This window comes from Chanodichthys erythropterus, chromosome 1 (assembly GCF_024489055.1).
Source record: "Chanodichthys erythropterus isolate Z2021 chromosome 1, ASM2448905v1, whole genome shotgun sequence".
Taxonomy (NCBI): Eukaryota; Metazoa; Chordata; class Actinopteri; order Cypriniformes; family Xenocyprididae; genus Chanodichthys; species Chanodichthys erythropterus.
Genome location: NC_090221.1, coordinates 34,490,868 through 34,515,773, shown reverse-complemented (window position 1 = coordinate 34,515,773; position 24,906 = coordinate 34,490,868). Strand labels below are relative to the sequence as shown.

Sequence of the window (24,906 nt, the reverse complement as noted above, 5' to 3'; positions counted from 1 at the left end):
TGCCACTCTTGGTTTGCATTATAGACATTTTTTGGCTTTATATCCAGTCTATTTAGGTCTTCTTCAGATGGGTATATTTACAACAATGGATAAAAGAATCTGTACTCAGATTAATGCAGGGGCGTAGGAACCACTTTGACATTGGGGGGGACATTTTGGCCATTATGAATCAACGTCCATCTCGCCACCATAATAGTAACATACAGTATGGTGACGTCACGTGGTACGACATATATGAAATAACAGCAAAATAAATAAACAAAATCATCTGTTTATCATCTGTTCATCTGTTTAATTTATCTATTTATTATTACACAAATATTGAAGTTGGGAAACATAAAAGTGTACAAGCCCCCCTGCAATTGCGGGCAGAAAGGAAAGGGGCACTTTACAAGGCAAATATTTGATTTGTAACCCCAAAAAAATACAAAAACACAACAGTCACATACGGCTTTGGATATAGGCACTTGGAACTAGAACTATCATTATTATCTATATCAATAACATTTTACTTTTCTATTAAAAAGTTTATAATGTCATGCCTCGTATCCATAATTCAGTTTTAAAAAGCTTGTTAATTTAAACCGCTTGACTGAGACTAATTTACCTCATACAAAGTCGAGTCGTTCAAAGCTGGTGCGCACCAATAACGTATTTGAATGTTCGTAGTGTAATGTTGACTTCTCTCTACCAATCAGATGCTCCGAGTCCGACTATAGGTGAAAAGTGAAGAATATGAAGCTGGTGATTGGCGAATGGTGATTATTCAAACATGAATGAAATCACTCTGGGTTTGACTGACAAAAACGAATATCTTCTTCGTCGCGTATTCAAAATAAAAGTTCAAAATGTACAGTTTTTGTTCCTGCGGTGTATAGGCTAATTTTTGGGTGGGACACATGCAGCATTTTCCAATATTGAGGGGGACACGTCCCCCCCGTCCCCCCCGGTTCCTACGCCAGTGGATTAATGTAATTTTACTATAAATATTTTTTTAGAGTTTTGTAGTGAATTATTAACCTTTATTTAACCAGGTGAATGGTATAATGTTAATATAGTATATATTGAAAAAATAAAGTGGTAGTTTATTGTATTTCCTCCGAGGATCCTTTACGTGGTTTTTAAAGTGACCGTGTGGGTCGTATTTAAGGTGCATTTCACTTTGCAGTATTCATTTATACTTTTGATAAGGTATTTTTACTTTAATGTTTTAGTGGACGACTTTTAATTTAGTAATATAATTGTGTGGCATCCGCACATTAACATTGAGAACGTTTTAATGTGAGAAGAAATGTTATGAGAATGTATGGTTTCGAATTTCAGCACCATGGACAGCTCTTCAAAAAAGACTACACACACGTGCAAACTTAAAAAATTAATAATAATCACTATTATTATTATTATAGAAGATGCATCTTACCTCTCCAGAATCTCTTCTTCTGCGATCTGGTATCACTAGAGTATTCATATTACTGCCTGGTGCAATTGTAGAACCGATGCTCATTCTGGGTCCAACTAACATGTACCGTTTGTCTCCAGATCTGTACTGGATGCTGTGACACAGAGTCCCGTCGTAATTTGTGTCCTGCAAATACTTGGACGAATAGTCTGTAGATTTGGAGCACTGCATTACAATCAACACGATGATGCTGATGACAAAAAGCACTGAAACCGAGCCCAAAGTGATGATCAAATAAAACGTCACGTCGTTTTCCTCCTCGTCTTTTACTGCGTTTTTCACATCAGAAGCTGCAAAAGCCTCTTTGGGCTCCACAACTTTGACAATCACAGTCGCTGTTGCTGAGAGTGAAACGTTCCCATTGTCTTTGACCAGTATGAGCAGTTTATTCTGGGCCTCGTCTGTTTCTGTGAATGAGCGAAGGGTCCTTATCTGTCCTGTATAGCGGTCCAAACCAAAGAGACTGTGCTCACTAACTTCCTGCAGTGAAAACAATAACCAGCCGTTGTATCCTATATCTGCGTCATAGGCTCTGACTTTAGTCACCAAATGACCTGCGTTCACATTACGGGGAATCTCTTCCACACCCTCAGCAGAACCGTTAGCGCTGACTGGATATAAGATCACTGGAACGTTGTCGTTCTGATCCAGAATAAACACGTTCACTGTCACGTTACTGCTCAGAGACGGACTTCCAGAGTCTTTGGCCACAACAAAGAATTGAAAAGTTTTTAAAGACTCAAAGTCAAAGCTCTTCAATGAGTATACGGTGCCATTCGCCTCATTAATACTCAGGAAAGATGTCATGCTTTGGTCTGAATTCACTCGATCAATTGAATAGGAGACACGCGCGTTTTCACCTTCGTCTATATCAGCTGCACTTAATGAGAAAACGGCAATTCCTGGTTTGTTGTTTTCAACCACGTAGAATGCATATGGGCTTTGGGTAAATGTAGGGCTGTTGTCGTTAACATCCGTTACCTCGACGCGAATCGACCTTGTTGATGATAACGATGGTGTTCCTAAATCTTTGGCTGTTATTGTGATATCATAAGACGATTTAGATTCTTTGTCAATGTATTCTTTAGTTATCAGAGAATAAAAGTTCCCATCTGGCGATGGCTTGAGATCAAAAGGAATATTTTTGGGCAGAGAGCAAACGATCTTTCCGTTCATACCTGAGTCCAGGTCAGTAACTCCCATCAGAGCCACGACGGTCCCAGGAGGAGCATCCTCAGGAATGTGACTAGATACTGAGGTGACGTCAATCTCAGGCCGGTTGTCGTTGACATCCTCAACATTAACAAGCACATTACACTGTGTAGACAAGGAGACGGCCCCCTTATCCGCAGCCACTATCTTTAGCTCATAAACTTGCCTTTCCTCAAAATTCAGCCCACCTTTTATCCTTAATTCCCCCGTTAAACTATCTAAATCAAACACCTCCGATGCTCCGTTCCTGAACTTGTTCCTTAAAGAGTATTCAATTTCTCCATTTATTCCGTCATCTGAATCTGAGGCATTTACGCGGAGCAGAAATGTTCCTTCAGACGCGTTTTCTTTCACAGTCACTGTGTATTTTTGTTTATCACAAATGGGAGTATTATCATTAATATCCGACACAACAATAGTAATATTTACAGTAGTTGATTTCTGCGGCTTGCCGCCATCTGTCGCAGTTAACATTAGCTTATGCCTCGCGCTTTTTTCTCTATCAAGAGGTTTTTGTAGAATGAGGACAGGAATCTTACCTTCATCTCCCATGTCTTCCGTTTCTAAACGAAAGTAATGATTTTGACTCAGTTTATATGCCTGCAAGTCGTTTGAGCCTATATCTGGATCATGAGCTGTTTCTAACTGAAATCGTGCTCCTGTCATTGCAGATTCAAGTATTTCCAATTTATAGTTTTCATCCAAAAAACTAGGTGGATTATCATTGACATCGAGAATGTCAACTGATATCTGGTGCATTTCGAGTGGATTTTCTATCACTGCTTTGAGATGAATTAGACACGGGTTGTTTTTAGCACACAGCTCTTCTCTGTCTATTCTCTGGTTCACAAACAAAGCGCCGTCTTCATGATTTACCCGAAAGAGCTCTTGCTTTGTCCCCGCAACGATGCGTAAATTCCTGTTCTCCAGTAAAGTCGGATCAATCCCTAAGTCTTTTGCAATGTTTCCCACTGTGATTCCAGTTTTCGATTCTTCTTGGAGGGAGTAGTTTATCTGTGCAGCATTTCCTCCGGGATTTAACAGCAAAAACGTTAGATAAAAAATCTTGCTCATCCATGTTCTTGTATTTTCACTCGCCATTGTTTCCTCTGAACACCGCTGAAAATATCAGATGCGGTCAACTCATTTATGCTATTCAAAATCACAAATTATCTGACATATTTAGAATCGTCGTGGTTGTTCATTGTTCAAAGCCAAAGTGATGTCTGACACACCAAACCAGGAAATCTGTTAAAGCAACTGTTAGCAATGAATGGTATTGCAGCGCCGCTCACAGTGATTTTGCATTACTGCATCCTTCACAACACATCTATCTACACTCTAAAAAATACTGGGTTAAAAACAACCCAACTTGGGTTGAAAATGGACAAACCCAGCGGCTGGGTTTAAATGTTACCCCAACATGCTGGGCAGTTTTATTTACCTCAGCTATTGTTTAAAATAACTATATGGCTGGCTTAATGTGAACCCAAAATAGGTTAGAAAAATCAGACACATAATTAGGCAACAATAATAATCAAAAGGTGAACATTTATTAATAAGCTATTTAATAAATGTTTATTGTTTAAATATTATTCATTAAAAACATCAATAAATGTTAATTTCCAACATACTTTGGGTCCATTATAAGCAAGCAATACAGTAATTTTTAAACAATAGTTGCAGTTACATTGTAAAAAGTAATACGCTCTATCTACTCAATAAAATTGTGGCAACAGATAACAAGCAATATTATTAAATTCAACATATAAGATTTTAGTTAGAATTAATCAAATTAATTCCTTAAAAATCAACCAATTGAAATACATTAACAAACACCATTACAAAAACCACAAAGTGACATAAAAAGCAAAGAGTCAAACTGACCAACTAAATGAAACCTTTTTAATAAAATCAACATCAAACCTTTGTTAATTAATGTGTTTCTCTTTCCTTCAGTGATTCTACTTGTCATCATCAGGTGTCTTCAATGTTGGCAATAAAAAATAAAGAGTTCTTAATTCAGATATTTTTGTTTAAGTTTTACTTAAATGTTACTCGTTTTAAATGGTTGACATTTAAGGAATTAATTTTATTAATTCTAACTCAATTCCATTTTTTTTTTATTTAATTAATAATATTGCTTGTAATCTGTTGCCAAAATTTTATGGAGTAGATATAACTTATTACTTTTTACAGTTTACCCAGCAGGTTGGACAAACATTTAATCCAAATGCTGGGTTTATCCATTTTCAACCGAACTTGAGTTGTTTTTAACCCAGCTTTTTTTTTATTTTCTTTTTTTTTTTTTTTTTTTTTTTTTTTTTTGAGTGTGGTGATGCTAATGAGAACCAAACATGAACCGCTATACTAGTAGGTCCAGGTTCATATTATTATTATTATTATTATTATTATTATTATTGCTAACAATTATAACATTGTCGCATCACAATATCAAATGTACTACACTAAAAATCTAAAAACATATATCTAATTAATTTAGCGGAAATTTAGTTTAAATTTAATTTAGTTTAACATTTTGTTATTTTTCCTTTATTGGAATCAGCATTTAAAGCACGTGTTATGAGTTTTAAGAGAATAAAGGAGCCAGTATTTATATGTGTACCATGTTTATATGTGTTCCAGTTTCTGACTGCATGGTGAGCAGTGACATCTTGTGGTTCAGTTACACAGATCACGTGACAAACTCGGCCCCACCCGCCCCTTTTGTTCTGTTCCCCCTCCCACCACAGTTGATCTTGTGTGAGCAGCAGACTTGCACTGGTCTGTGAAATCCAAACCATTTATATCAGACACCAGAGGGCAGAGCGAAGTGATTCACATCTCAAGGTGACACATACTCTCTGTATGGAAATCAAATATACATATCAATCACACATATGTGCACCAGTATGATATTTCATATCATAGATTATTAGAATTATCTGTGTTATACAGTGTATAATGATGTTTATTTCACATAGACTGCACAGATATACGAGCTCCCCGGATTTGGCGTGTTGAGCCTCTGATCTGTGCATCAAATTACAGGATGCAGCATCATGCGCCCCCTCCCCGCCCGTTACCATGGCAACGGACCTTTGGATAGGCGAGTCGCTGTCTGTGGTGCTGAACATTGCGGTCTCCAGAGGAAAGCGTGAATGCAGGGAGGGGTTTGGGAAGACCAAATAAATCCGCCGCTCACAAAAGAAATTTAAGTAACAACACTAGTTTTTTATTGATTGTTTTAACATATTTTACATTTCATGATACATTCCTCATAAAATGATTCTCTCTTCTTTTAACAGACGTTCCATTCTCTCTTTTTTCCGTCGCTAAGAGACGGGCTCCCGTTGCCTAGAAACCAGCAGTCAGCCTGATTTCTCTGAGTGAGGCCTTTGTTCGGCAGTGTTTTGGGAAAGCATGGTTTTGATAGCTGACCAGGCAAAAGGGATCTTTGTGTAAAATGCTGAGGAGAGTGTGATTGGCAAATGCGTGTGTGTGTGTGTGTGTGTGTGTGTCTGCTGCAGCAGCTTTTAATGGTGCTGCAGTTTCACTCTGTGCTGTAAGGCAGGCGCAGAGAAATCTGGGTCATGAGGAAAAGAGAAGCAAAAAGCGGTTACATTTATTCCCTACTTTGTTCTGACCCACATCACAGAACCAGAACCAGGCAGTAAGCCAGAAAGGACAGTATTTAATGCTATACTATTTCTGTCGAAATTAACAGAAAAAAAGGAAACATATTTATCTATCAGAGTGGGTGATGATGATGGTAATCCAAGTGTGTTTTTATTGTGTTTTACATCTAAATGAAAAAGCTGATATGAACGGAGGCAGTCTGTCTGATTATATTCATGCATTACATCATAGATGACCTCATCTTTATCCTGTCACCCAATCAAACAAAAGCACAACCCCAAAACAACCGAAAATCATGCAAAGAAAGATTAACAATTCGCAAAAGTCACTTTGATTCTATCATTGGTGATCAGAAGATAAGACATGGTCTATCTTTCTCTTCCCCATTTAAAAGATAATCATATACTGTATACAAACAATGTGTTTTTATTTTTATTCTCCAGTGCATCTGAATTCAGCTACAGGATAAGTCATTTAAAAGCTAAAACATAACAAAGTCCCATCATGTTTTATGTAGTTCTGAATTACATGGAGAATGACAGAAATCACATACTATACTGTTTTTATCTATCGTAAATATGCAGTACAAATATATCAGCAGATATTTATGAGCAATGAGGGTCTGGTGAGTTTGTCCAAGGCAGATCATGGATGCATTCAGCTTTAGGAAGGCCGTTTGTCTGCTTTAGAGCACAAATGCTGGTAGAAAATGCATGTTTAAAAACTGGATAAAGGCTCAGAGGGAGAATGATGAAGAATAGTATGGGAGTAGAAGGCATAAGAGATGATCGCTTTATATAGACAGCCCATTTTTATATCACAAAATGAGGCTTTTGGGTAAATTAATTCTAGCCTCTTTTCTGGGCAGTGAGAGATGGGTGACCTACTAATAGCTGCTCACACTGACAGACATGATATTTCATCACAAAAATGCATCTCTCTGATCATCTCAGATAATGCTATGTTCATGTCTGAGAATTAGCCACATTTTCTGAGACAGCTAGAATTACTTCCTGTTTATTAAAATATCACATGTAAACACCCAGCATTTGTTCCTCTAGAACAGAAAAAAAAAGGAGAATATATTTTGTAATGTTGCATTGCTTTGACAAGTTGGTCACTAAATTCACCCCATGACATGCTGACCTCTTGACCCGCCTTGAAGCTGCCATACCCTCAGAAAGTTATGATTATACCATGATTTTATCATAAATGACATTTCAGAAAGGCAGCAAAATATCAGAAAAACAACACCATATTGTTCACTGAAATAAAATACTGATGTCCATATATTCTGCAATATAGACAGCAAATAGAAAACATCAACAACAAAAAAACAGCAAAATGAAAGTTTATATTAATACATAAATATTAATACATAACCTTCACATTGAAAATAAAAATGAACAAAATGAAAAAAAAGAAAATAAAATGCTAAATTACCTTTTTTCAAAGCATTTTCATGAGTATTAAACACATTCCATAATATTAGATCATAATAATTATATAGCCTATGAATATGCAATGTAAACAATAACAGTTGTCATTTTTCTTGTTTTAAAGCAAGTCATCCACCACCTTGAGTGCTCTTTACATTTAGCCTTATTTTAAAGATTTAGTGAAGGCTGATTGAACTCTTTACTGTATGTCTCCATCTCTTAAATAGTGTGGTGTTTTTATACTTGACAAAAAGGAGTAACCGACTAATTAACATCTCAGTGAGATCCTGGGCATCAGAGAATGGCTATAATGAGTCTCATCACTAAAGAAACGACTGTGACCTTCAAATGCCTCTGCACTATGACATCACTGTGCTGTGTCTGCGTTTGTGCATTTATGAATGTCACCAAACACCATCGGATCCCCATGCCAGGAATACTGGATCAAGTCTCTTTTGTCTGGTATCCAAAACCAGTCAGAGTCTTGACTGATTCACAAAATCGGTATTTTGTCTGGTACCCAAGTCTGAGGGGTTGACAGAGGAAGCCATGAATTAGCAGAAATGAGGAGGGTTTATTGAATAATCTTTATCTGACCAGCACAAATAAAACAGGTTTTTTTTATACCAAACTGCTTCACAACATCATCCCATAAAACCTTGAAATTGCAATTATCTCTTATTTGTGAAATGCCACAATCAAAAGGATTAAAAATAGTAGCAAGCATTGCAAGAGCAAGGAAAATAATGATATAAAAATATAATAAAATTGACAAATGATTAAATGATAAATGGCATAAATAATCAAATGATAAATTTGGTTAATGGTTATACATGATAATAAAACAAAAAGAAGCAAATAAAACAACACAAACGTATGGTTGCTCTCTTAAAGCTACACACATACAGATCCTTCACCACAGAGGAAGCAGTCATGGTTATTTTACAGCCTTCACTACACTCATAGAAAATAATATCAGATTCAGGAGAGATCATAATAACAATGGTACTCCGTTCTCTACACTTTCTGTGTCAGATCAGTGCTTAGATTCAACTTGATTCTGTACAAACTGAAACTCAAAATACTGACACAAACAGCAACACTGGCATAATACAACACTACAGAGAAGAGCAAAGACTATAAGGCACAACAAATCAATTTTGCTGTGACCTGTTCTGAATACACTTGTATAATTCTGATTGAAGTCTTTATGAGATCCAAGAAAACACATAAGAAATACTTTATACATCTGTTGTAGGGAAAGAGAAGCTTTCAATGTCCAAACTCAGTCTAGCACCATCTCTCCACAGGTCTGCATCATTTGAATCCTCTTTGTGCTTGTACAATATCTCTCACATTGCAAAAATAACATCCCATAAATCTTTTTTGTTTGTTTGTTTTTTTTTCAGTAAAAATATCTAAACATGCATGAAACCAGATATATTTACATGAGAAGCAAAATGCATGAGAGTAACTGCACTTCAGAGCATGTATGTCCAATATAAATATGTCATTTTCAGTCTTGTTTTCCCTTGTGTTTTGTAAATTTAGTGAAGTATACACTTTAAAAGATTTGCTTATTAGGCAACTTAATCTTTTTTCAAGGATGTTTAGATATTTCTACTAGAAAAAAAGACAAATCTACAGATTAAATATGGGATTTCCTGCAATTCAGTGTCCACATCAGGCCATGTGAGAATATTCTGGTAATAATTTCTCTCTCCATTGTCACTATAGTCGCTATATACATAATGAAGGTCTAACATGGAGCTTTAACCATGCAAACAAAAGCACACTGGTTTTGCAGTTTCTTTGACAAAGGTATGCATGTGTGTGTGCATGTGTGTGTGTGTACGCTCACAGACTCAGTCCAAGTCCGGTCAGGTGTAAGAGTATCTCATCTTTGTAATTCCTCTGGTCAGATCGTCCATGGGCTTGTTGGGAAAAGCGAGGGCAAAAGTCTCCGAACATTGACGTGAAGATGAAGGCATCATTCAGGGTTCGTTTCATCTCTGTAGAATGGTGCAGGTGGATGTAATTGATGCAGGTGGACAAACATGCAGGTTGATGGAATGTTGTTCTCCAGCAATAACGCCAGGGATGGTCCTCAGGTGGAACTGCTGCTGGTGGTGGTGGATGCCTGTAAAGGAGAAAGAAAAACTGGACATGAGAGGCTGGACTTCAGATTCATATTGTGACACGTCTCATGCAACCAAGGCCTGTCACTCAAATAAAAGGCTTCAGGCAAAACAGAAGGTGGAACCTTGGTTTGATTGACAGGTGACGGGGGGTGGGTTGATCAATGAGAACCATGCTCAGATATCAAGTGAGGGTGGTTGGGATGATGGAAGGGCAGCGAGCTGAAAAGTGGGTGGTTGTTGTAATACGTTTCCCATCACTCTGATTCATTTGTGAAGAGAAATTCAACAGAACCAGTATGTGAACTTGAAATCTACCAGTCAATTCACCAACCATTCCAACACACAAGTAGACAAACCATCCAACACACAGGCTGAGGAGTTCATAATGATGTTTAGTATAGATGAACAATCAGTACATATATTGTTAAAACCCACATCATGCACTAGAGCCATATTTGCTAAAAACACTCTTGCTAATCGTTGTTGAAATGAATGTAATTCTGCCATTTACCAACTTTATTTATTTATTTATTTATTTATTTATTTATTTTTTTAACACAAAATCCTATATATACTGTACACTGCCATTCAAAAGTTTGAAAAAAAAAATAAAAAAACAGTAATATTGTGAAATATTATTACAATTTAAAATAACTATTTTCTATTTGAATATATTTAAAAATGTAATTTATTTCTGTGATCAAAGCTGAATTTTCTGCATCATTACTCCACTCTCCAGTGTCACATGATCCTTCAGAAATCATTCTGATATGCTGATTTGCTGCTCAAGAAACACTAATTATTATTATCAATGTTGAAAACAGTTGTGTATAGTTTTTTTTTTCAGGATTCTTTGATGAATAGAAACTTCAAAAGAACAGCATTTATTGGAAAAAGAATCTTTTGGAACATTATAAATGTCTTTACTGTCACTTTTGATCAATTTTAGATGCATACTTGAAAAACAAATCTTACTAACCCCAAACATTTGAACAGTAGTATAGTTATAGTTACAAAACCTTTCTATTTCAGATAAATGCTGTTTTGTTTTTTTGTTTGTTTACTATTCTTTAAAGAATCCTGAAAAAAGTACACAACTGTTTTCAACATTGGTAATAATAATAAATGTTTCTTGAGCAGCAAATCAGCATAGCACAATGATTTCTGAAGGATCATGTGACACTGAAGACTGGAGTAATGATGCTGAAAACACAGCTTTGCAGCATTTGGAGGGGGGTTAAAAGATATTTAACATTAAGTATCGATTTGACTACATTGACACTATCAGATGAAAAAACTTTAAGCGAATTGTGCTAAATAATGGCACTTTTGTCTTTTTGGAACCTCATTACAGCAGGATTTGTCTCATATTTAATAAATTTTACAGCATTGATTCTGTTATTTTCCTGTATATTACAGTGAAGCTGCTTTGAATCAATCTGTATTGTATAAAGAGCTATATAAATAAAGGCGACTTGACTTGACAGCCTCCATTCCCTGTCACTTTCATTGTAGAGGAAAGAGCAGCATAAAGATTCTTCCACAAAAGAAAGTAAATAATTTGACTTGGGGTGTGTAAATGATCAGTTTTAACTTCTAGGTGAACTTTCTTTAACCGATTCAGTAATACATATTGGCACTGCATTTTTATATGAGCAACTTTTGCACCCCCAGCCACTGTCAATCAAACCACAGAGAGCCACTGTTATTATGAGCGCTTCTGCTGGTCAAAAGTGTCAATAAATGTGGGGTTTGTGAGGCTGCATAACATCATTTGTAGTGAAGAAAACACCAGTCTAACAATTAAATCCGCACATTGTGTTAATAAAGACTGCAAAGTTTAAACCTAGCAGCCTGTACATCTAAAAGGCTCAGAAGACCAAGTGAGGTGTCAAACTGAGTGTTGATGTTGACCTGTTGAAGCATTTATCTGCATCTAAACTGTGATTATGAACAGGCCTCGGGAAACAAAACTGATTTGAATTCAGTTGTATAAATCTGTTCATTGGCTCCTCCTACAACAGGACAAGGCAAACTCTACTGACAAAAACACCAACCACAAAGAGAAACAGAGAGAAACACATATTTCAGTAAAGATCAATGGGCCCTGGGATCAGGTGCTCCAGAAATCGAGAAATGGTGAAGTCAGGGCTGCATACCTCCAGCGGGAGAAGGGACCTCGTTCATTTTGAGTACTTTAAAACGGAAACAAAAACAGAGACACACATTTCAATATATAGCTTATGGCACAAACATTTTTGATGAATTTCACTGAACAGAGTAGTCTGTCAACAACAACAACAAAAAACTCTGTAAAAAATGAATCTACATCAGTCCTGTAGTCTAAGATTGTTTCAAAAGCTCTACAGTGCATTAACAAATCAAATCAGCAAAAGACAGATAAAAAGTTATATTGTCCTCTCCTCAGTCATTGTTTGAATTCTCAGGGACTCCAGGTAACCTGTGACACAATGTGAATAATGAAAGAGCATGACAAATCGAGAAAACAATCTACATTATGCAATTCACAAAGAAGCAGAGGAATAAGACAAGATGACATTGTTTATAAAAAAGGAATAGAAAAGTTAAAGTTAAAGACTTTCTCATTCTGCTTTTCAATCACTTACCTGTCCTTCAGGTGACTCTCTAACAAATGACAACAAGTTAATGAAATGCTACAATCATGCAAATAAGCAAAGCTTGATGCATACTTAACTATCCAAATACTTCTTGGGGCCACTGTTTTTGTCTAAATAAGCTCATAAATCTATGTGGAGTCCAACATGACATTGGAATATAAAGAGATTTAAGCAGACATTTATCAAAGCATAGGTTTGTGAACATCAGAACTGCAGGTGAAACAGCAGCAGCAGGTCAGGAAAGTAGGTCAACCTGCTCTGAGAGAGAAGCAACACGTCACGCAACATGCTTGCACAAATGTACATTTTACACGCACTCACACACTCAAAATCTCTTTGACTTTGACAGCTGGCTCAGCCAGAGGGAAGATGAGACTATATGTACAACAGGTAAAAGAAAAATTATGGGACTGTGGAATTAAGAATCAGAACAAACAGCATAAATGCACATCACATATCACTTTCATTTATTCTGAACAGATATAAGCATACATTTTTAACTTTAAAAGTGAAAATTAACTTTGATTACTAAAAAAAAAAAAGAAGTGTAACTGACTTAAAATGAAAAGAACAGTATCAGAAATGTACCAAAGAGACAAAGAAAAAAAACATTACATACATACACAAACCGTAGTGTAAAGAGAACGATTGAAACATCTCGCTTCGAAAGTGATGCAAAGAAAAGCTAATTTATGAACTCAAGCATAGCCTCACTGACCCCATACAAGATGGGAAGTTGTGAACGTGCACATGAAAGGCAGAAGCTGAAAAAAGTGGAGGCATGAAAAAGTGTTTGGCCAACGGTTGAAAGGTCAAACTGTATTCTCTGTTGTCTGGCTTCATTGAAGAGCTAGTTAACGTGTTAACATTACATGGGCCTACCTGTAGAGTAGATGCAGCAGAGTCGCTGGTCTCGGTCAGTCCTGTGCTCCTCGGTATACTGGACACGATGTATCTCGCTCCCTTTGGCACAGGCTGTCTGACCACCAGCTTCCCTTTCCTCGTCTCTGCTAGAAATAAACTGTACCAGTAGGCATCGTTGGAGACCAGAGTGGAATCCGCGATGGTCGAGTTCCTCTCGCTGATCACACTGTTCCTGCACGGAGGAGCCGCTTTGCTGGGCTTCGCTTTCTGACACTTCAGCACGATGGTGACCAGTATAGTGATGAGTAAAAGAAACGACACAGAGCCCAGTCCGATCACCAGATACAGGTTCAAATCGGAGAAGATGTCATATTCCAGAGGCACCTCAGTGTAGGTTTTAAGGGCGGTCTCCACCGTGGACAGTTTGATGGTGACTGTAGCAGAGAGCGCGGGCTCTCCGTTGTCCTTGGCGATCACCACCAGCCGCTGGTCTCGCGAGTCTCTGTAACTGAACATTCTCATGGTCCGGATCTCTCCGTTGTATTGATCCAAGCTGAATAATGTGGCGTCCGTGTTCTGGAGGAACTGGTACGTGATTCGAGAGTTGTGCACTGAATCAGAGTCTATGGCGATGACTTTGGCTATCAGAGTTCCTTTATCGGTGGATCTCGGGATCTTCTCCTTCACCTCCGAGCCGTGCGCGCGCCACGGAGACACTATAAGCGGTGTGTTGTCGTTCTGATCCATGATAATAATGTGAACGGTCACGTTACTGCTGAGCGGAGGAACACCAGAGTCTCTGGCCTCGATGTGGAAAAGAAACTCCTTCTCTATCTCATAGTCAAACGTCTTTAGCGCGTAAAGATTGCCGTTCTCTGGGTTAATGGAGAACAGCATGGACATGGAGGTGTTCGCTATTTCCTTCTCTATTATGAAATAAACTAGATACTGATTTTCGTGGAGATCTGGGTCTATAGCAGTTAAAGAGCTCAGTGAAGCTCCAGGCGCGTTATTCTCCATAACAGGTATCGTGTAGAATGTCTGTGGGAACTGAGGAACATTGTCATTAACGTCCAGAAGCTCTAAAGTTATAGTTTCATTATCAGATAACGGCGGGTTGCCCCTGTCAGTCACGGTAATAGTGATGTCATATTCTGGAACCCTTTCACGGTCTAACGGTTCTGAAACTAATAATTCATAATAATTATCAGATGATTCTTTGAGCGCAAAAGGTAAATCATCAGAAATATGAATATCTACCTGTCCATTTTCTCCTGAGTCTTTATCACTCACACTAACAACTGCAATTACTGTATTTACAGCTACATCTTCTTTAACTGGACTTGAGAAAGATTTGATGGAAATTTCAGGATGATTGTCATTCATATCTGTGATTAATATCTTTACTTTACACTTTCCAGAAAGACTATTAGTTCCTTTATCTGTTGCTATAATTTCCATATCATAGATCCTGAAATCCTCATAATTAATCATTTCTTTCACTCTGATTTCACCATTGTTAGGATTCAGACTGAATGTCTGCTGCGTTTTCTCTGATGTGTACAAACTATAAGAGTAAAGTAAATCTGAATTTGAGCCCTCGTCTTTATCTGTGGCGTTTAATTTCACTACAAGGCTTCCAATAGGCGAGTTTTCAGTTAGATTTATAGTATAACTGTCTTTATCGAATTGAGGGGCGTTGTCATTCGTGTCCAGAACGCGCACAATAATGCTAGCCGTGCCAGAGCGCGCGGGGACTCCTCCATCCACAGCAGTGAGGATCAGATTATGTATGGCCTGCTCCTCGCGATCTAAGGCTTTTTTCAGTATTAAATCAGCAAATTTTGAACCATCCCTCCCTGTCTGTATTTCGATGTCAAAATTTGCACTCTCACTCAAATGATAACTTTTAATGGAATTTGAACCAATATCAGGGTCAACCGCATTACTAAGAGAAAACCTCTCGCCAGCAGCTGTAGATTCAGAGATGTCCAAATTAATTGTATCTCTACGAAAGTAAGGCGCATTGTCATTAATATCCATTATTTCCAATTCAATGTTAAATATACGAACTGGGTTTTCCAGTATGACTTCCATTTTTAAGTAACATACTGTTTTTGATATGCAAAGATACTCTCTGTCAATGCGCTCCAAAATAAACAGGTCTCCGGTGTCTTTGTTCACGTCCAGATATTTCTTATTTGCAAGGATATCTAACCTGATTTTTCGTCTTCCCAGCGTTTGCACATCGATTCCTAAATCTGCAGCCAAATTAGCAACCACAGAGCCTACCTCCATCTCCTCCGGAACAGAATAATGGGTGACAGAAGACGCCGCGTAAACGAGTGCGGAAAGCAGAATAAATGTTCCGTACTCCATTCTGTCAGTGAAGCGTGTTGTCTTTGCGAGCCCAAAACACACAGCAGTCCTTAACAATGATGATCACAAATGGAAGACATTCGGTGTATTCCTATATTGACTAAGTTTTCACGTGCGTTCTACAGAAGTATCAGTGTTATTCGATGGAGAAAGTCAGAAGCACTTGCATCCCCGCACGCTTTTTATATACACTCGCCGCGTCGCCGGTGAGCAAGAACTGTCATGGCGTCTACAAAATAAATAAATAAATTAATGAAAAAACGTCGGTTTTGTTGGGGCACAGCGACACGTTGAGTATGTTTTGAAGAATTACGACCAAAATAAAAAAATTCAAGATTACATATAAATAAACTAATTTTCATGATCAAGAGCAGAAATGTGTGAATTAAAAATGTGAATGAAAGTCATGCGTCATTTGAAAGAAATATTGAACTTAAAATTCAAATGTATTTTTAATGCAGCTCAAGTTACCTGTAGAGTAGATGCAGCAGAGTCGCTGGTCTCGGTCAGTCCTGTGCTCCTCGGTATACTGGACACGATGTATCTCGCTCCCTTTGGCACAGGCTGTCTGACCACCAGCTTTCCTTTCCTCGTCTCTGCTAGAAATAAACTGTACCAGTAGGCATCGTTGGAGACCAGAGTGGAATCCGCGATGGTCGAGTTCCTCTCGCTGATCACACTGTTCCTGCACGGAGGAGCCGCTTTGCTGGGCTTCGCTTTCTGACACTTCAGCACGATGGTGACCAGTATAGTGATGAGTAAAAGAAACGACACAGAGCCCAGTCCGATCACCAGATACAGGTTCAAATCGGAGAAGATGTCATATTCCAGAGGCACCTCAGTGTAGGTTTTAAGGGCGGTCTCCACCGTGGACAGTTTGATGGTGACTGTAGCAGAGAGCGCGGGCTCTCCGTTGTCCTTGGCGATCACCACCAGCCGCTGGTCTCGCGAGTCTCTGTAACTGAACATTCTCATGGTCCGGATCTCTCCGTTGTATTGATCCAAGCTGAATAATGTGGCGTCCGTGTTCTGGAGGAACTGGTACGTGATTCGAGAGTTGTGCACTGAATCAGAGTCTATGGCGATGACTTTGGCTATCAGAGTTCCTTTATCGGTGGATCTCGGGATCTTTTCCTTCACCTCCGAGCCGTGCGCGCGCCACGGAGACACTATAAGCGGTGTGTTGTCGTTCTGATCCATGATAATAATGTGAACGGTCACGTTACTGCTGAGTGGAGGAACACCAGAGTCTCTGGCCTCGATGTGGAAAAGAAACTCCTTCTCCATCTCATAGTCAAAAGTCTTTAGCGCGTAAAGATTGCCGTTCTCTGGGTTAATGGAGAACAGCATGGACATGGAGGTGTTCGCTATTTCCTTCTCTATTATGAAATAAACTAGATACTGATTTTCGTGGAGATCTGGGTCTATAGCAGTTAGAGAGCTCAGTGAAGCTCCAGGCGCGTTATTCTCCATAACAGGTATCGTGTAGAATGTCTGTGGGAACTGAGGAACATTGTCATTAACGTCCAGAAGCTCTAAAGTTATAGTTTCATTATCAGATAACGGCGGGTTGCCCCTGTCAGTCACGGTAATAGTGATGTCATATTCTGGAACCCTTTCACGGTCTAACGGTTCTGAAACTAATAATTCATAATAATTATCAGATGATTCTTTGAGCGCAAAAGGTAAATCATCAGAAATATGAATATCTACCTGTCCATTTTCTCCTGAGTCTTTATCACTCACACTAACAACTGCAATTACTGTATTTACAGCTACATCTTCTTTAACTGGACTTGAGAAAGATTTGATGGAAATTTCAGGATGATTGTCATTCATATCTGTGATTAATATCTTTACTTTGCACTTTCCAGAAAGACTATTAGTTCCTTTATCTGTTGCTATAATTTCCATATCATAGATCCTGAAATCCTCATAATTAATCATTTCTTTCACTCTGATTTCACCATTGTTAGGATTCAGACTGAATGTCTGCTGCGTTTTCTCTGAAGTATATAGACTAAAAGAGTAAAATATATCCGAATTTGTTCCTTCATCTTTATCTGTGGCGTTTAATTTCACTACAAGGCTTCCAATAGGCGAGTTTTCTGTTAGATTTATAGTATAACTGTCTTTATCGAATTGAGGGGCGTTGTCATTCGTGTCCAGAACGCGCACAATAATGCTAGCCGTGCCAGAGCGCGCGGGGACTCCTCCATCCACAGCAGTGAGGATCAGATTATGTGAAGCTTGTTCTTCTCTGTCTAAAGGCTTTTTCAGAATCAAATCAGCAAATTTTGACCCGTCTCGTCCAGTCTGAATCTCAATACTAAAATGGTCGCTTTCACTGAGATAGTATGTCTTTACAGAATTTGAACCTGTATCAGGGTCTACTGCATTAGTGAGGGAAAACCTCTCCCCTATTGCTGTTGCCTCTGATATGTCTAGATGCATCGTATCTCGTCGGAAACGCGGTGCATTATCATTTATGTCCATTATTTCAAGTTCAATATTAAACATTCGAATAGGATTCTCTAATGTGGCATCCACTTTAAGGACGCATGTTGTGGCTGATTTCGATGTGCACAGATTCTCTCTGTCAATCCTTTCTAAAATGTACAGCTCCCCAGTGTCTTTGTTAACGTCAAGATATTTTTTACTAGCGACAACATCCAACCGCATCTTACGTTTACTAAGACTTTTCAAATCCAATCCCAAATCAGACGCGAGATTTGCAACCACAGACCCCTCGTCCATTTCCTCGGGAATTGTGTAGTGCGTAACAGCAGATGCTGTCTGAAAAACAGCCGCAAGGAATACGAAGATCGAGACGTACCTTAACCAAAGCCGTGCTTTCGGTTCCATTGTTTTTAATTATCGTGAAAATGCACACAGGAAGTAGTTCCAAAGTGTTCCAAATCCTGGATATGTTTAGAGAAAATGATGCAGACAAAAACATATAAAAAGAAAAACACAACTGGTATAATATATCAGAGGGCGAATAGTCCTGCCCGAAAGAAAGACTGTAAGGATGTCCTGAAATACGGAACCAGCAATGGTGATGAAGGCAGTGTGACTAGAAATGTATTTTCTTGGTGGACAGCGACTCTATGCGCACAGGAGTGAGGAGTGCAACACAAAGAGTACAATTAGAAACGCGTATTAAAATCATGTTACGTTGATTAAGGATATACATTTTAAAAAGGTTCAAAAAAAAAAAAAAAAAAAAATCAGAATACCTGTATAATAAAGCTTTTCATATACTATATGAAAACAAAAGCAAATGGTAAATGCCAGTCAGGGTACTTTTGAAAGAGTGTGCCAATAAAAATAGAGTACGTTTAACGCAAGTAACAATTTTCTAATTGAATGCGCGACACTTTCAGAGGTTTAATGCAGCTATATTATTGTTGAACAATACATAACTGCATCACACTACGTAAAAGTGATGATAAATATTTCTTATCTACCTGCTGAGTAAAAATTTACTGGCAAGTACAAGCAAATAGAAGCAAACGCGCATGCGCAAAGTTGAACTTACTTCACTGGGGAAAACTGCATCATTTTAATTTGACCTTTTTAATTCACTATGTGCCACTATGTGCTTACCTGTAGAGTAGATGCAGCAGAGTCGCTGGTCTCGGTCAGTCCTGTGCTCCTCGGTATACTGGACACGATGTATCTCGCTCCCTTTGGCACAGGCTGCCTGACCACCAGCTTTCCTTTCCTCGTCTCTGCTAGAAATAAACTGTACCAGTAGGCATCGTTGGAGACCAGAGTGGAATCCGCGATGGTCGAGTTCCTCTCGCTGATCACACTGTTCCTGCACGGAGGAGCCGCTTTGCTGGGCTTCGCTTTCTGACACTTCAGCACGATGGTGACCAGTATAGTGATGAGTAAAAGAAACGACACAGAGCCCAGTCCGATCACCAGATACAGGTTCAAATCGGAGAAGATGTCATATTCCAGAGGCACCTCAGTGTAGGTTTTAAGGGCGGTCTCCACCGTGGACAGTTTGATGGTGACTGTAGCAGAGAGCGCGGGCTCTCCGTTGTCCTTGGCGATCACCACCAGCCGCTGGTCTCGCGAGTCTCTGTAACTGAACATTCTCATGGTCCGGATCTCTCCGTTGTATTGATCCAAGCTGAATAATGTGGCGTCCGTGTTCTGGAGGAACTGGTACGTGATTCGAGAGTTGTGCACTGAATCAGAGTCTATGGCGATGACTTTGGCTATCAGAGTTCCTTTATCGGTGGATCTCGGGATCTTTTCCTTCACCTCCGAGCCGTGCGCGCGCCACGGAGACACTATAAGCGGTGTGTTGTCGTTCTGATCCATGATAATAATGTGAACGGTCACGTTACTGCTGAGCGGAGGAACACCAGAGTCTCTGGCCTCGATGTGGAAAAGAAACTCCTTCTCTATCTCATAGTCAAACGTCTTTAGCGCGTAAAGGTTACCGTTCTCCGGGTTAATGGAGAACAGCATGGACATGGAGGTGTTCGCTATTTCCTTCTCTATTATGAAATAAACTAGATACTGATTTTCGTGGAGATCTGGGTCTATAGCAGTTAAAGAGCTCAGTGAAGCTCCAGGCGCGTTATTCTCCATAACAGGTATCGTGTAGAATGTCTGTGGGAACTGAGGAACATTGTCATTAACGTCCAGAAGCTCTAAAGTTATAGTTTCATTATCAGATAATGGCGGGTTGCCCCTGTCAGTCACGGTAATAGTGATGTCATATTCGGGAACCCTTTCACGGTCTAACGGTTCTGAAACTAATAATTCATAATAATTATCAGATGATTCTTTGAGCGCAAAAGGTAAATCATCAGAAATATGAATATCTACCTGTCCATTTTCTCCTGAGTCTTTATCACTCACACTAACAACTGCAATTACTGTATTTACAGCTACATCTTCTTTAACTGGACTTGAGAAAGATTTGATGGAAATTTCAGGATGATTGTCATTCATATCTGTGATTAATATCTTTACTTTGCACTTTCCAGAAAGACTATTGGTTCCTTTATCTGTTGCTATAATTTCCATGTCATAGATCCTGAAATCCTCATAATTAATCATTTCTTTCACTCTGATTTCACCATTGTTAGGATTCAGACTGAATGTCTGCTGCGTTTTCTCTGATGTGTACAAACTATAAGAGTAAAGTAAATCTGAATTTGAGCCCTCGTCTTTATCTGTTGCGTTTAATTTCACTACAAGGCTTCCAATAGGAGAGTTTTCTGTTAGATTTATAGTATAACTGTCTTTATCGAATTGAGGGGCGTTGTCATTCGTGTCCAGAACGCGCACAATAATGCTAGCCGTGCCAGAGCGCGCGGGGACTCCTCCATCCACAGCAGTGAGGATCAGATTATGTGAAGCTTGTTCTTCTCTGTCTAAAGGCTTTTTCAGAATCAAATCAGCAAATTTTGACCCGTCCCTACCTGTTTGGATTTCAATGTCGAAATTTTCACTCTCACTCAAATAATAAGTTTTTATCGAATTCGAGCCAATATCAGGATCCACTGCATTACTGAGCGAGAATCTCTCTCCGGCTGCTGTAGATTCTGATATATCCAGATGGATTGTATCTCTCCGGAACTGGGGAGCATTATCATTTATATCCACAATTTCTATTTCAATGTTAAATATGCGCACAGGATTCTCGAGTATAACTTCCATTTTGATAAAACATGTTGTTGCTGTTTTTGATATACAGAGATATTCTCGATCCATCTTTTCTAATATATAGAGCTCTCCTGTTTCTTTATTGACATCGAGATATTTTTTGTTTGATATAATATCGAGCCGCATTTTTCGTTTGCTCAGAGTTTTCACATCCAGTCCCAAATCTGACGCTAAATTTGCCACAACAGAGCCTTCCTCCATTTCTTCTGGGATAGAATAGTGCGTAACAGAGGACGCGGTGTCCAAAATAACGGAGAAAAACAGAAAGACCATCACATACCTCCAAAACTGTGACTTTACCCATCCCTCCATTCTGCAACGTTCGAGATATTTGTATTCCTCGCGATAGTGAAATGATCGGGAAAGGAATGGGACACACAACGAAGCTCTTGTCATGGCGCGCTCCTTTGTGCGCTTTCCACCTATAGAAATCTGTCATGACGACTGTGATTAATATGACCAAAACCGTTTTCTTAGAGAACAGCGACGCTCAGTGAGTTTGGCCTGAACATACACAATAAAAAGATCACAGCTTTGTGTACAACAAGTATTCTTCGATTTTACGCGTAATTTATGTTTAATGATGCTTTTTTCTGTTTTAGTAGATGCCCGAGAAAATGTCTGATATGAAGCCTCAAAATAACGAATGCAAAAGACAAAAACAGTCTCTGTAAAATATGGAAAATGAGAATAAATTAAAATAATTAAAACATGAAAGGAGGAAAAATGCTCTTACATTTCTTCAATATGACAAACAAGGATTATGGTCTACCAGTGCGCATGCTCCACCTCTTCTCTAAAAATCTTAAAGGAAATTGTGCCTGAAACATCATGAAAATCTCTCTTTGATTATTGATGTGGATTTTCTCACCTGTAGAGTAGATGCAGCAGAGTCGCTGGTCTCGGTCAGTCCTGTGCTCCTCGGTATACTGGACACGATGTATCTCGCTCCCTTTGGCACAGGCTGTCTGACCACCAGCTTTCCTTTCCTCGTCTCTGCTAGAAATAAACTGTACCAGTAGGCATCGTTGGAGACCAGAGTGGAATCCGCGATGGTCGAGTTCCTCTCGCTGATCACACTGTTCCTGCACGGAGGAGCCGCTTTGCTGGGCTTCGCTTTCTGACACTTCAGCACGATGGTGACCAGTATAGTGATGAGTAAAAGAAACGACACAGAGCCCAGTCCGATCACCAGATACAGGTTCAAATCGGAGAAGATGTCATATTCCAGAGGCACCTCAGTGTAGGTTTTAAGGGCGGTCTCCACCGTGGACAGTTTGATGGTGACTGTAGCAGAGAGCGCGGGCTCTCCGTTGTCCTTGGCGATCACCACCAGCCGCTGGTCTCGCGAGTCTCTGTAACTGAACATTCTCATGGTCCGGATCTCTCCGTTGTATTGATCCAAGCTGAATAATGTGGCGTCCGTGTTCTGGAGGAACTGGTACGTGATTCGAGAGTTGTGCACTGAATCAGAGTCTATGGCGATGACTTTGGCTATCAGAGTTCCTTTATCGGTGGATCTCGGGATCTTTTCCTTCACCTCCGAGCCGTGCGCGCGCCACGGAGACACTATAAGCGGTGTGTTGTCGTTCTGATCCATGATAATAATGTGAACGGTCACGTTACTGCTGAGTGGAGGAACACCAGAGTCTCTGGCCTCGATGTGGAAAAGAAACTCCTTCTCTATCTCATAGTCAAACGTCTTTAGCGCGTAAAGATTGCCGTTCTCCGGGTTAATGGAGAACAGCATGGACATGGAGGTGTTCGCTATTTCCTTCTCTATTATGAAATAAACTAGATACTGATTTTCGTGGAGATCTGGGTCTATAGCAGTTAAAGAGCTCAGTGAAGCTCCAGGCGCGTTATTCTCCATAACAGGTATCGTGTAGAATGTCTGTGGGAACTGAGGAACATTGTCATTAACGTCCAGAAGCTCTAAAGTTATAGTTTCATTATCAGATAATGGCGGGTTGCCCCTGTCAGTCACGGTAATAGTGATGTCATATTCTGGAACCCTTTCACGGTCTAACGGTTCTGAAACTAATAATTCATAATAATTATCAGATGATTCTTTGAGCGCAAAAGGTAAATCATCAGAAATATGAATATCTACCTGTCCATTTTCTCCTGAGTCTTTATCACTCACACTAACAACTGCAATTACTGTATTTACAGCTACATCTTCTTTAACTGGACTTGAGAAAGATTTGATGGAAATTTCAGGATGATTGTCATTCATATCTGTGATTAATATCTTTACTTTACACTTTCCAGAAAGACTATTAGTTCCTTTATCTGTTGCTATAATTTCCATATCATAGATCCTGAAATCCTCATAATTAATCATTTCTTTCACTCTGATTTCACCATTGTTAGGATTCAGACTGAATGTCTGCTGCGTTTTCTCTGATGTGTACAAACTATAAGAGTAAAGTAAATCTGAATTTGAGCCCTCGTCTTTATCTGTGGCGTTTAATTTCACTACAAGGCTTCCAATAGGAGAGTTTTCTGTTAGATTTATAGTATAACTGTCTTTATCGAATTGAGGGGCGTTGTCATTCGTGTCCAGAACGCGCACAATAATGCTAGCCGTGCCAGAGCGCGCGGGGACTCCTCCATCCACAGCAGTGAGGATCAGATTATGTGAAGCTTGTTCTTCTCTATCCAACGCTTTTTTAAGAATCAAATCAGTGAATTTCGATCCATCCCGTCCGGTCTGAATCTCGATCGAAAAATGATCGCTTTCACTGAGATAGTATGTTTTAATGGAATTAACGCCGATATCAGGATCCACCGCATTGTTCAAAGAGAACCGTTCTCCCACATGCGTTGACTCTGAAATGTCTAAATGCATTGTGTCTCTTCTAAAATGTGGAGCATTGTCGTTAATATCAACAATTTCTAACTCAATATTAAACATTCTCACAGGGTTTTCGATCGTGGCATCCAGTTTAAGAACACACGTTGCTGCTGCCTTAGTGTTGCAGATGTACTCGCGGTCGATTCTCTCCACAATGAACAGCTCTCCCGTTTCTTTGTTAATATCCAGATATTTTTTATTTGCTAGAGTATCGAGACGAATCTTACGTCTGCTCAATGTTCCAACATCTAATCCCAGATCCGTTGCCAAATTAGCCACTATAGATCCCTCATCCAATTCTTCAGGTATAGAATAATGGGTAACAGAAGAGGCTGCATTCAGCAGAGAGATTACAATAATGACGAACACGTACCTTTTCAGTGCCTTGCTTTTCTTTCGAGATTCCATTTTTTCGAGTTATATTCCAGTGATCGTGAAATGTAAAACAAATAGCATGTGGTTACAAATGTAACATGTTGATGATCAGGATGGAGAACAAGCTGTTTCTCGGTGTTCATGAAAGAAGAGAGCATAAAGCTTTCTGCCAACAAAGCAGATACGTCACCAGCAGTGGCTGTAA

At 39.2% G+C, this 24,906-nt stretch overlaps 5 protein-coding genes across 6 annotated transcripts; all 5 read right to left on the bottom strand.

Annotated features, from left to right (window-relative positions):
- Positions 1-608: 608 nt before the first annotated feature.
- Positions 609-3,772, bottom strand: pcdh2aa1 (protocadherin 2 alpha a 1). The gene is made up of 2 exons (XM_067405441.1): positions 1,421-3,772; positions 609-713 (listed from the first exon to the last, which is right to left on the bottom strand). Exons 1-2 carry the CDS (start codon positions 3,770-3,772, stop codon positions 609-611), a joined length of 2,457 nt encoding a protein of 818 aa, XP_067261542.1.
- A 2,986-nt stretch (positions 3,773-6,758) lies between these two features.
- Positions 6,759-15,772, bottom strand: LOC137022895 (protocadherin alpha-C2-like). Of its 2 annotated transcripts, XM_067389469.1 has the most exons (3): positions 13,412-15,772; positions 12,050-12,085; positions 6,759-9,889 (listed from the first exon to the last, which is right to left on the bottom strand). In XM_067389469.1, the coding sequence occupies exons 1-2, from the start codon at positions 15,770-15,772 to the stop codon at positions 12,074-12,076; spliced, it is 2,373 nt and encodes a 790-aa protein (XP_067245570.1). In that variant the 3' UTR covers positions 6,759-9,889; positions 12,050-12,073. The 2 variants fall into 2 exon arrangements, with proteins under 2 accessions (XP_067245570.1, XP_067245495.1); XM_067389394.1 differs by lacking the exon at positions 12,050-12,085.
- Positions 15,773-16,230: 458 nt separating this feature from the next.
- On the bottom strand, positions 16,231-18,808 carry LOC137022821 (protocadherin alpha-C2-like). Its single transcript, XM_067389327.1, has one exon. The coding sequence runs from the start codon at positions 18,635-18,637 to the stop codon at positions 16,235-16,237; it is 2,403 nt and encodes an 800-aa protein (XP_067245428.1). The 5' UTR covers positions 18,638-18,808; the 3' UTR covers positions 16,231-16,234.
- Positions 18,809-19,369: 561 nt separating this feature from the next.
- LOC137033194 (protocadherin alpha-C2-like) lies at positions 19,370-21,778 on the bottom strand. The gene has a single exon (XM_067405427.1). The coding sequence runs from the start codon at positions 21,776-21,778 to the stop codon at positions 19,370-19,372; it is 2,409 nt and encodes an 802-aa protein (XP_067261528.1).
- Positions 21,779-22,295: 517 nt separating this feature from the next.
- Positions 22,296-24,734, bottom strand: LOC137033132 (protocadherin alpha-C2-like). Its single transcript, XM_067405311.1, has one exon. The coding sequence runs from the start codon at positions 24,732-24,734 to the stop codon at positions 22,296-22,298; it is 2,439 nt and encodes an 812-aa protein (XP_067261412.1).
- Between the last annotated feature and the right edge of the window lie 172 nt (positions 24,735-24,906).

What these genes read in the sequence shown, in the direction of transcription:
- pcdh2aa1 (XM_067405441.1), bottom strand. Translation starts at nt 3,772, where the DNA reads ATGGCGAGTGAAAATACAAGAACATGGATGAGCAAGATTTTTTATCTA. An exon ending in GAAGAAGAGATTCTGGAGAG is followed by an intron (nt 714 to 1,420) that starts GTAAGATGCATC and finishes TTTCACCTATAG; the next exon opens with TCGGACTCGGAGCATCTGAT.
- LOC137022895 (XM_067389394.1), bottom strand. Translation starts at nt 15,772, where the DNA reads ATGGAGTACGGAACATTTATTCTGCTTTCCGCACTCGTTTACGCGGCG. An exon ending in CTGCTGCATCTACTCTACAG is followed by an intron (nt 9,890 to 13,411) that starts GTAGGCCCATGT and finishes TCTCCTTTACAG; the next exon opens with GCATCCACCACCACCAGCAG.
- LOC137022821 (XM_067389327.1), bottom strand. Translation starts at nt 18,637, where the DNA reads ATGGAACCGAAAGCACGGCTTTGGTTAAGGTACGTCTCGATCTTCGTA.
- LOC137033194 (XM_067405427.1), bottom strand. Translation starts at nt 21,778, where the DNA reads ATGGAGGGATGGGTAAAGTCACAGTTTTGGAGGTATGTGATGGTCTTT.
- LOC137033132 (XM_067405311.1), bottom strand. Translation starts at nt 24,734, where the DNA reads ATGGAATCTCGAAAGAAAAGCAAGGCACTGAAAAGGTACGTGTTCGTC.